The 12,182-nt window shown below is 44.8% G+C and overlaps 1 protein-coding gene across 1 annotated transcript in view; it reads left to right on the plus strand.

Annotated features, from left to right (window-relative positions):
- Positions 1-12,182, plus strand: part of LOC144944588 (centrosomal protein of 112 kDa-like) — a 219,240-nt gene that overhangs the window by 191,155 nt on the left and 15,903 nt on the right. Inside the window, exon 26 of the mRNA XM_078872873.1 lies at positions 6,434-6,637. Coding sequence (XP_078728999.1) covers positions 6,434-6,437 — 4 coding nt within the window. The 3' untranslated portion in view covers positions 6,438-6,637. The remainder of the gene's footprint in view (positions 1-6,433; positions 6,638-12,182) is intronic.

The following is a 12,182-nucleotide window of genomic DNA, read 5'->3' on the forward strand; positions in this document are numbered from 1 at the left end:
ACGGGCCGCCAGACACGAGAATGCCATTCGTGATTTTCTCAACCTTTTCGTCGGGAGCAGGTTGTCCACACTTGGCAACTGATGGAAAGGTGCAGGAGGCTGGGTTCTCAGGGCCCAGGAGGGACTTCACAGTCGCTGACAATGGATTGAGTGAGGCTAAAATTTAAAATCTGAACCGTGGATCTTCGCGTGATTGCCTCGTATGCTCACCATGCACTGCTGTCAGTTTCTCATCCAGGTTTCTAAAAAAAAGAGACGGTACGTCTCAATGGGTTTCCACCTGGTGGAATTAATATATCGGTAATAGTCACAGTTCCCACCGTAAAGTCACGTAGAAGGGGAAATATAAAAACAATGTTTGATATTTTTATTATTTTATTATTTTCCTTCTACGTGACTTTACCGAAAGAACCAAGAATATGAATCCCTGCAGTCACGAAAGCTTTAAATCAAATTTTATATCGGTAATAGTCACAGTTCCGGCTACAAACGCTTTTCCCGACCTTGAACTGAAACTTCTGCCGAGTGAGGGCATTGGTTGACAATGGGTCACCGAAGCAAAATGACGAATGGGGTGGAACGAATTGAATATTTAATTGGCATCTTAAACTTAGGACCTACTGTTTTGAGGATGGGAATAACCCCGTGCTATTCCGGTGCATGGGAATGATGTTGAAGTGGTGGGGTTGTACAAAGATCCGGACTCGTGCCGAGTAGCCGAGGGAATGTGTGAAGGTTATTAATTGAGAGGGCACAGCATATCCCTTACTCTTTGGTTCTTTCGGTAAAGTCACGTAGGTATAAAATAAAATAAATCACGACGTTTCGGGCGCAACGCAAGCGGGCTTTCCCACCTGATGACGGACGCTTGTGTTGCGCCCGAAACGTCGTGATTTATTTTATTTTCTACCCCACGTGACTTTACCGAAATAACCAAAGAGTATGGATTCCTGCAGTCGCGAAAGCTTCAAATCAAGATTGAGCATATACCTCGTAGTTCTCTATCAAATAATTGGGGAGTAGCTCCCCCTCCACGCGTTCTATGTTCCAAGGCGCATCGTTACCAATGTTGGGTTGATGTCTGGGCCCACAAAAAAACACGTTAATGCTCAATAAATGTAACCTCCGGCATTTACCAAACTTTCCACTTGCGCAATGACTAAAACACGTCTTCATCTCTCCAGGGCTGAGCATCCATCGATCCAGCAGCTAAAAAAAAATGCCTTCGGAGTACATATAAATAAATAACCACACATTCATAATAAAAGCCGGGGTTTTTTTTCCTTTTTTAAACTAAAGCAAAATGTAATAAAGAAAGTAAGATGATTAATCGCTTCGTGCGGTGTAATTGTAAACTTGACGGCGTGGTTAGTAGCGAGCCAAAGCCGACGGGTTCCAACCACCCCCCCCTCCTCCTCCCGCGCGCGTGCACGTCGCGACACGCTCGTGCACGTTGTGACGACGCGAACGCGGTTTGATGTTGGAGCTGTTTGTCCGACACGCGCTGTCGGCGGAGGGTGCCGTGGGCGTGGGGAACGGTGGGAGGAGGAGGAGGAAGGGGGGGGGTGCACATGGAGGCTGGGTGGGGGTGGCGGTGGTAGGGGAAACCTGGGCCACTTTGCAAGGCATTGTTTCGTCCAGAAAACATTTTTTGCTGGTGAGCCGATGCCCGGACGCTCCCAAATCCTATTACCGGCCACATCAAAGTGGTGGGAGGTGGGGGGGTGACACGCCTTAACAGCAAAGCTTCGTCAGCAACTAAGTTTTTGTTTACAGTACGCAGCGTAATCCAGTTTTAGTTGGAGGTTGGCTGCATTGGCGGGCCCCTGCGGATGCATTTCCTCCACAAGTGTGGGGGGGGGGGGGTAAGGGAGCGAGGGAATGAGGAGGTGTAATAAAGAGGATATTGTACATCTTCTTGGTTCTTTCGGTAAAGTCACGTAGAATGGAAACAAAACATAATAAAATATATATATTTTATTATTTTTATAATAAAATAATAAAATATATATATTTTATTATTTTTATTGTTTCCATTCTACGTGACTTTACCGAAAGAACCAAGAAGATGTACAATATCCTCTTTATTACACCTCCTCATTCCCTCGCTCCCTTACCCCCCTGCAGGGATTCATCTTCTTGGTTCTTTCGGTAAAGTCACGTAGAATGGAAACAAAACATAATAAAATATATATATTTTATTATTTTTATTGTTTCCATTCTACGTGACTTTACCGAAAGAACCAAGAAGATGAATCCCTGCAGTCACGAACGCTTTAAATCGAAAAAAAGGATATTGTACACTTCGTCCTCTGTGTCGGTTAGATCAAGGAACAATGGTCGGCTCGTGTAAAAGCTTTGCATGCGTCTAAGTGATCCTATATACATTTACGTGGTTAGCAAATCAATATGAACTTAAGAAGAGAAAAAAGGTAACCTCTCGCTCTGCTGAGTCTGTTCGTGTGCGTGTTGCAGCAACCTTGCTTTGAGCATTCGATTATTAAATGGTACGCATGCCGGAGGATGTGTTGGTTGTTTTATTTCTTTGTTTCTCCACAACCAAACCAATATGCCAGCGATTTAAGATCACTTCAAATGCATCAATGTCTTTCATTAACAAGGATTCGTTTTTTTTACACCACGTATCATCACGCGACGGGGGTTTGATGTGCATTCTATACTCCAGGCACCTAATTACGGCTTATCACTCAATCATGGAGCTGAATTGGGTTACTCTTTTTTCAATTACTGTGACTCGTTGGTTTTAAGCACGCCCCAGTCGATTGATTTTTGCTCATTGCCTCTTTTTAGGCGTAAAGATTTCACGTTGCATATTTTATAAATAGGTCTCAATTATTACGCAGTAGAGGAATACTCAAGAAGGATTGTGTGTTGTGATGCTTGTTTGACGGCGCTGCGTATTTTCTAAGTGTGTGCAAGAACGAAGCGAATTCTGTATTCATGTTTACCCTCCTAGCCATACACCGTTGTCCAATTTGCAGGAGAGTTTTGTTATTTTCGTTGAATAAATAACAGCACAAGCGTCCAGGTTTATGTCCTCTGGGACAGTACTGTGAACAGCACATTTTCCTTTTCAGGCTAAGTCGAACAATTGAAGTGCACACGTGCAAGTCATAATTCTGCGTGTGCCAAGAAAATTGTCCGGTTGAATGTTTAAACCTCTTAACAATGTTCGATTGATAATTGTCAAGTTAAAGTTTCGTAAGCTCAAAGAACGATGGAACAGCACTCATTAACTAGTGGTGTAAATATCACATCGTCACGTGGGCTATTGTTTATGCAGGATAACTTATAACTGTTGACTTCCCACAAAGTGGTACTCACTTTATCGACTAAATGGATGATGGGCTGTCAAATACCACATTTCCGCAAGTGGACTCATCCCGCGATGGCGAGATGTTTACTATCTCGCCTGGTATACAGGAGGTCGTGGGTGCAATCCCGACCCTAACACCTGTGTATTTGGAGTTTGCATGTTCTCCCTGTGGTCAGTTGCCGGAGTAAGCTAGTGCGGGGCCTGTAGCATATGTTATAAAGGGGCCCTAAATATATATTTAAAAAATATATATTAAAAATTTTTAAAATTTCATAGTAAAGTAATTGTATTTTTTCATTTGCTATACAGCCAGATAATACGAAAAAAATCGCTAACCTTAAACACCCAGTCGTTCATAAAAGTTGAAGGCAGTAGAGTACTATAGTAATAGAGCAAGTGCAGAATCACTGAATCGGAATTGATAGCTTGAAAGCATTTATCGCGGGGCCCGTAGCATTGCTACTTTTGCTACTACGATAATCCGGCACTGCCTGTGGTCGTGTGGATTCTTCTCTGGGTCCTCCGGTTTTTTCCCTCCACATTTAGAAACATGCATTTTTGCAGCATTTGGCCGCTATAAGTTTACACTTGATAAGCTACTACGCTGAGCTATGGTTTGTGACCGGGTCGCTTCTGAAAAAGAGCTCTATAGCTCAGTAGGCCTTACCTGGTCAAATAAAACACAGTTTAGTTTAATGCACACAGTACATCTGGTAAAAATGCAGCTCTGTGGCCTCAACGAAAGAAGCCCTATCAGAGGGTGTTTTGGCCTACTTTTCCACACTGGCCAGACGTCTTGGAAGGGGTGGGAGTTACCCACACATTGCCTCACCACGTGTGACCTGCCGATCGACTAACTTATGGTGCACCCATCTCATACTACTGGGTGGACAGACGCACGGGGCGGGATTTAAAATAAGTTATATATTTTTTAAAAGTTAAACACGCTTTTATGAAATGTACTCGTAATGGAAGAACTCCACGACTCCAGAAAGTGGCTCCGAAGCTTGCCATAACGTAAGGGACCGTGGCCAATTACAGCCGTCAGTTTACCGTGGACAATTAGACCCAAGCCGAAACATAACATATAACAAAATAATGTTTAAAAATATGTATTTTTCATTTTTATGATAGAATATAGTATTGTCATCAGTATGACATAAGTATACCAAGTTTGCAGTCGATACCACGTTGGGAAGTGGGTTAAAATTGATTTATAAGATTTGAGGATGCAACAATGACGACGACAACAACAACGACAACAACAGACAGAGTGAGTTAAATGAAAGCGTGTAAAAAAAACTTTCTCCATTGTTTCAACTGTCACGCCGGGAGATGGAATCCAACTGGTGACCTTTCGATCGTAAGTTCAGTGTGTTACCCATTACACCGTGGCGGCATCTTCACTTGCAGTGCCACAGGTGTAATCAGATTGTTTAAATCTGCTGTAGCGCTGAGTGCATGATGAATCTCTCAGGAATTCCCTTTAATGTTGCGTCCATTGGAAAAAGCCTTTGCAACACTAAACATATCCGTGACAGAAATTCCATCTTTTAGTAACATGTGTTTCTGTGTCTGTCGTAACTACATTAGTGAGCCATCGGTCTGGAGTGTAATATTCTACACGTGTGGGTCACAGGTCTGTCCGTCTGAAAAGGATCAAGTTAAGGTCATGCATGGCCATACAAAGAGTGCCTTTTCAGGTGACTTAAGAAGAGCAAAGACAAAATACTTCCTGGCTCACGGTACCAGGACTGCACAAAAATCTTGGCCCGTCTCCATAAGTATATGTGTATGCTTAAAACATTGAAGGTCACATGTTGACTGGAAGTAGCAGAAGGAAGAAGCGATGGCAAGGTGTGGTTGTGTCGGTGACATTGGTTGTGATGACTCCGGCACCTTGACCTTTTTAGGTTCGTTTGCAGTCTTCCAATTGGATATCCTTGGGTGAATCGTCGTTGATTTGAGTGGAATGTGCAGGGATGTGGGAGGTTTGCACGAGAAGGTGCTGTCCTTTGTACCCTGCGCACTTTGAAACGGGGCGCTGCGGAGGGCACTTTGCAAACAAACTAATCAATGGATGAACGTTGTTCTGGGTGGGGTGGCGGGCGGGCGGGCGACGCTTGCCGCTTGAATGCACGGCGGCGTCAAACGTGCCGGGCGGACGACGAAAAAGGCAACGGAATGCCTCATGTGGGCCACCGGCCGCGGTGTGGCCCTGTTCCGTAAGCGAGCAGCCTGGCACACCCCGCTTCAAATGTCAGCCTGACTTTAAAGTTTTCCGCGCACCAGCCCCAATGACATTATGTTGGCAGCTCGGCAATTACGAGGCGGCCGTGTCTGAAATCGGCCGCGAGCTTCGCCCTCGCGAGCTTGCGCGCACACGCCGAAACATGAGCTCATCAATCTCGCGAAGCCTCGCACGCCCGACAGATCAAACACACTGGACTACTTAACCAACAGGTGAACCATCACAACACTCTTGGCCGTATTGTGCGCGTGCATGTGTGTGTGTGTGCGCGCGCGCGCGCTCGTGCACGTTTGGCCTACAATACCTGGTATCGGCAGGTGGTCTCCCATCCAAGTACAGTACTAATCAGGCTCAACCCTGCATGGCTTATGAGTACAGGCGAGCTCCTCGTGCGCCACGCCGGCCTTTATATGTGCTCGTGAAACAGCTCGCCAACAGCCCGTTAAGGCTGTATAGGGGAACATTGTCTTTGCGTGTGTGGTCATGGCTAATATCGGTGGCGTGCATCTCACCCGGTTCCGGGCCTCCCCTAGGAGTCGCCTGAAATAATGACCTGATGTTGGTGCGGGAACATCAGCACTGCGGAGACTAAAGCGGGCGGGCACAGTTCTTTCCACGCCACCCCCTCGTGCTCTTTGTCGGTCTCCGTAGGTGCTCGCATAACTCGGCCTCAAATGAGTACCTGGTGCGGTGTGTAAAGATCGCCGCTAGGGAGATAAAGGCAGCCGGACGTGTTGCTGGCCACCCTTGTGTGTCATGCCGACCTTCATAGGTACTCGCTAACAGCACTTGCTTCTACAGTCTGATAAGGCTATACAGGAGATCTTTGTCCTTGTGTGTTTTAGGTGAAGCCACTTGTCAACACGGAGGATGAAGCCACCGCATCCGCAAAGGAATTGGAGATAATGAAACTTCTGGCCTTTAACTTTACTTACACCTCAACCTCAAGCCATGCATCGTTACTTCTCCTCCTCCTGTCGCCGGCTCCTCTCAGTCAAAGGACCATGCATCCTCGAAACAAGCTGCAAGCCGCACCACACATCGCCAAGGTGATTTCGTCACTTCAGCCTCGGTTCCATCCTCCGACTGCACATTATTATTTGTGTCGTCTTCCCATTGGGATCATCATTACATCCTAACTTTAATGTCGAACGTATTGATGTACACGATTTTGTTTTACGTGCAGCATTTCTCAATCCCCGATATTAAAACTAATTTATATAAGAGGCTGTAAGTCATTTAATTTATGTTGAAGGTTTAACATAATAGGGAAGGGTGAAAAACTACGTATTTTCCTTAAGCTATTTCGGTCAGCTGTAAGGCCTTATTGATTGAGATGCTACTCTTGGCCAGGAAGCCGAGTGAGCTATGAGTAGACCTTTACACAAGCGGAGCACACTGGGTTGAAAATGCTGTTCCACATCATTGTGATTCTCTGTGTGCTTTATTGAAATGCATGTTACTCGATGTTGTTAAAAGCAAAGTCCCTGAAGATACGGATATCTCTGAACACTGGCTCAGCAATCCCTTCACAAAGTCACAAAGCGTCCCGCTGCTGTAACGAGCAACGTGGCAGCGATTATCTGCTTTGGCGACCGTGAGCCATTGATGGAAATTCCACATTCTCACAGCAGGCCCCGTTGGTTCGCTCCATGGGACGACTAATGTGGACTTCCCCAAAAGCGATACTCATTCTACCGATCCTGAAGAGATGGCAGGCTTAGCTCACGTTCGACTATGGATTTAAAGGCACAAAAAATTAGTCCGGTGCCCAAAGCACAGCACCGCCCGGCCTGATGTAGACAGTGTATTGAGAGCCTCGAGGTATTGACTGTTGGTAGATGTATTCACAGCCTTGCCCGATATATACAGATGTATTAAACAGAAGATGGTGCATGTGGTTGGGGACACATTTATCCTAATAATGTCGTTCACATAAAGAGGCCATTTTATTCAAATTAACCATAGAATTGGAAATTGTCAATTAAGAAAAATACTGTTAAATTTCTACTATTTTTACAGCAGGAATTGTTTATCTGAAAGTGCAAATCACGAGCTCTCATGCGCTTGACTAATATTTTGTGGTTGCGATGCTCTGTTCCACTATGCAGCTGAAAATGGGCATTTAGCAGGAAGGCATGCAGTCAATTACACGCCAACATGCTTGAGCAAGGGCTGGTTTGTTTTAATGGCGGTCCAATGTGCTCAGAGGTGCCGTAGAATTTCCTATTTTATATTGCCAGCACATCTCATTTGCTATAACACATTCCTGCGGACGGAGCTGGTAGGAACGTTGGGTTGCTCGGTCAATGGCCAGGGTCAACGACGGCGTCGTGTATACCGCAAATATGCCCGACTGTAAGGGCGGGCACAAGCCAGCGTGAGTATGTTAAACGTTGAATTTTATAAGGGCACCACGGGGTGACCAGCCCCTCCCCACCCAGCCCCACCCTTCCCACCCCCCACCCTCCCCACCCATCTGCTCCCCACCCTCCACTCCCCACCCAGCTCCTCCCCACCCTCCCCTCTCCACCCAGCCCCACCCCTCCCATTTTTGGATGCACGACGGACGGACACAATAATCCCCTGTGGGCTGGTGTAACCAGGAGGTTCCTACCAGTAAAATACTTGCTTATGACCATAATCATCACAGCAGCAACATTGTAGGTACATTTCAAATGTTTAAGTATCCAGGGGTATTGAGCTCCCACGTGAAAGAGTTTCGGATTGTTAAGCGAATGCCTTGTATGTGACATATCTCAGAGTCCAAATTAAGACCTGTCAAAAATGCAATGCTCTGATCTAACACGGTCACATAATTGTGAGCACAGTGTGTGTTACGTTTGAAATGTTTTCGTCTAGCAGCCTGCATAGGCCGTGGTACGTTCAGCTCAACATGAATTTGTAGCTTTGGAGCTTGGACCTACCAAGAAGGGTGATTTCTATGGCATTTTTGGATCTTATCAGAACTCCTGCTGGAATGTTCAAAAATCGTAACCCTACCTGGGGCAGCTTGTGTTTATAAGCTACAGGGTTCATTGGTCGGAGGGGCTTTCTTTTGCTCACATCTATCTTGGAGTTTGGGGAGTGGCGGATTATCATAGGGCACGAGCTGTGTGTGTGTTGCATTGTATGTTGGTGATTTGGCAGAGTGCACTACCATCATCACAAGGACCTGGATTTCATTTCTGGTCATGAATATCAATGGGAAGTGGTATGTAAACTTGTCCCCTAAGTCTGCCTTGGTTGACAAAGCCTCAAATGACTGTTTGCACACTGTCAAACACTGTTCAGAAATGAACTATGCAGTCGTTTTTTATTCTACGGAGTGTACAAACATCACACAATGGGGAGAACAAGAGGGCCAGATGCTGTGCTTGCCACGCCGCACCAGCCTTAATAGGTGTTCGCTAATCGCACGTGTTCCTGCAAAGAAGGCAACTGGGGGGTTCAGCTGTGCAGAGTATCGGCAGAAAAGCACACATATGCAGAGGGCTTCATCCAGCAATTGATAAGAGAATCGTTGCTTGTGGATGATGTTATGTGAGGCACACATATCAACACAATGCTGTCTGCGTGAAGGATTTATATATTAATAGCCGCGCAGATGTTGTACAATTTAAACCGATCACAGCGTCGACCGGCTCAAACAAGCAATGGAGCAGGGTTTATTGCCGTGGTAATCCTGAGCCAGTGGTAGAAATTCCACATTCTCTTGGCTGGTTTGAGTCTCTCCACAGGACATGTGCTGTTCACTTCCCAGAGAGTGATGAATGTTTCTCCAACATTGGATGGGTGAGGGGCTGAGTCGACCCCCGACAGAGATTTGAACTTTTTCACATTCCGGTGGTGAATGAAGCGCTGAAACCCAAGTGTCAACCACTGGACGACATTCAAACACTGCATATTAATTCTAGATTTGAAGTTTTCGTGACCGCAAGGATTCATACTGTTTGGGTTTTTTTGTCGGTAAAGTCACGTAGGTGATTTAATTTGGTTGTTTTCATTCATTTTAATTTTTTACCTACGGGACTACCGAAAAAGCCAAAGAGTACTGCATGTTAAACTGCATTGTAACCTCGCGGTTCCGGAGATGTCTAACGAGCGTAGCGTACAGTTATGCCTTCAATCCATCCATCTTTTTCACACTGACATATATATTACACATTTCTGACAAATGTGTAGTTGGCACCTGCCTCTTAGGGATATGATGATGATGATGATGATTTACCCCTCCACCATTTGCCATCGAAGAAAGGTCACGATTCTATTCAAGAATTGTTTGTGCTTGATTGTGGTGAATGGTAGCGGCCTCCGGTGGCTGTAGGGAACCCACAAAGCCATTATCTAAAAAAGATTAATTATCTCAAATATTCTGTGCATGTACTCAAGAAATCGACCAGAATCGATGAATCCAATGCATTGTTACACAAGTCAGAAAGTTTTCATCCTCTCTGTCCAAATTGCAGTGGCAAAGTGAACAACTCACAATGACAGAATTACTGAGTCTAATCTCGGGAAAGAATCGACACAGCCCATTATACTGAAGGGATAATCACCACTGAGAAGTCAGCAGTGGTCCTCCTATGGGTAGACCGGCATTTGTGATCGGAATGTACAAATGATGCCAGTGACTTAGAACAACCAAGAAAGACGGGGATCGTCCCCATACTCTCCATGCTCAATCGAACAGGAAAGGGAGATTTCGATTTAAAGCTTTCGTGAGTGCAGGGATTCATCCGCTTGGTTCTTTCGGTAAAGTCACGTAGAAGGGAAATAATAAAATAAAATAAATTAAACATAATAAAATACAATTCTCACGACGTTTCGGCCACAACGCAAGCAGCCGTCCTCAGGTGAAGAACAGGGCTGTTGGAAAGACAGCGTCTGAATGAACACCACCAAGCTTTGCAGCGTATATTTAAGCTGGGTTAAAGGAGGAAGGGAGCCTTGACAAAGAAGAGGAAAAGGAGACTTTAATTTTAAAGTGGCAACTCTTGTGCGGTGGTTGCAAGACACGTGCGCACGCGTGTTGAACTTCTTTTGCAACGCACGTAACCAACTTTGCTCATCAATGTGAAGGAAACCGCACGGTGCGTGAGCCGTCTCGCATGATACGTAAACCTCCGATGAGCACAGTTGGCTACGTACGGTGCGAAAAAAGTTGAACACGCAGACTAAACTGGCGTTGTGTTTTACTCAGAACAGCAATGCATGAGCGACCTGCTAAGCCTATTAGCATCAGAGCGGCGGTGTGTGTAACGGGGCTCCGTGTTATATCGACTCGTGTAAAATCAGCTCCGGCACTGTTAATGCCTCTTGGGATCTCAGGAATGCGTGACATTACGCAAAGGTGACATTAGCAGGTGTACGCCGAGCGCGGGCTGCACGCATGAAGGTCACTCGCTGGCCCAGTGGCAGAAGCCAAGAGCAAAGCGTGGATTTCACTCGTATCTCTACACCATTAAATCATCATCATCATCATCATCGTGCAAGCACACGCATGTTGTCATTTACATTGAACCGCACATAAATACCACCCCTATCCATGCCTTGCTCCGCTCACGCTCATTAACCAATTCTGTTTATATATTCACTCGGTTGCATTTATTCATTTGAGCACAAAGGGATCATTTGTTGTTGGTTTTAATGGACCTCTTTTCGTGCTACTGTTTTAAAATGTACGATGATTTGTGTTTTTTTTCTCATTTATTTCACACGAATGTTTCACAGGACATCACAGCGTGTTTTTGTTTACAGTTTTTTTTTAATTTGGTTTGCATTCATTGACTTGTGTAATCGGTGTTAATGGCCGTCTCATTTGCGTGTACGCCTGGTGCTTGTGATCTCCGCCTATAACCTCGTGAGGGTAATAAACCCCCGTCCATATAAAAAAAATTGCAAGACGTTGCATTTGGAACATTCCATTCTGCACATAAGGGGAGTGAAACTTTCATTTCGTGTCAGGGCTCTGATGTCGCATGCCCCGGTGTTCCATCCATGCATCCGTCGTCGTGATGTGGCGTGTGTTATTGTGCAGTTTTATATTATATGCTTGTTTAAATGTGAAATCAAGGGGTGTGTATTTTCCAAATGTGATCATTTTACCTGCGTGAATGCAATGTTCATATTTCTTTGTTGCAGATGTAAGGGATATATCTATTTTTTTGTAATGATTATATATTATGTTTTTATTTTATTTCTATTAACATTATTCCCCACGTTGTATAATATTTCAGCGTTTGCTTCGTTGTGGCACGATCATTTCCGCTCATTTAAATTTAGAGTTTTGTCAAAAACGAACTGGAAAGTGTAACCACATGTCTGTGTTCGTGCTGTTTTGTGCAATTCTAAAGGCCATTTTTTAAAAACATCAGTTGTCTACCTTACACGAATGTCTGAGTATATTAATATATTGCGCATAGTGCATTTGCCAGGTTGTGTGTTTTATTTAATTGTACACCATCAATCATACATTTCTCTAAATTATACATCAAATACACTGCCGTTTATATTTTACATCAGCGGCCAAAAAACTGACACATTACTGGTGTAAAGTGTTAAAAATTAAATCGTCTGCTGGATGAGATGAGC

Source organism: Lampetra fluviatilis, chromosome 35 (genome assembly GCF_964198595.1).
Source record: "Lampetra fluviatilis chromosome 35, kcLamFluv1.1, whole genome shotgun sequence".
NCBI classification, from domain to species: Eukaryota; Metazoa; Chordata; class Hyperoartia; order Petromyzontiformes; family Petromyzontidae; genus Lampetra; species Lampetra fluviatilis.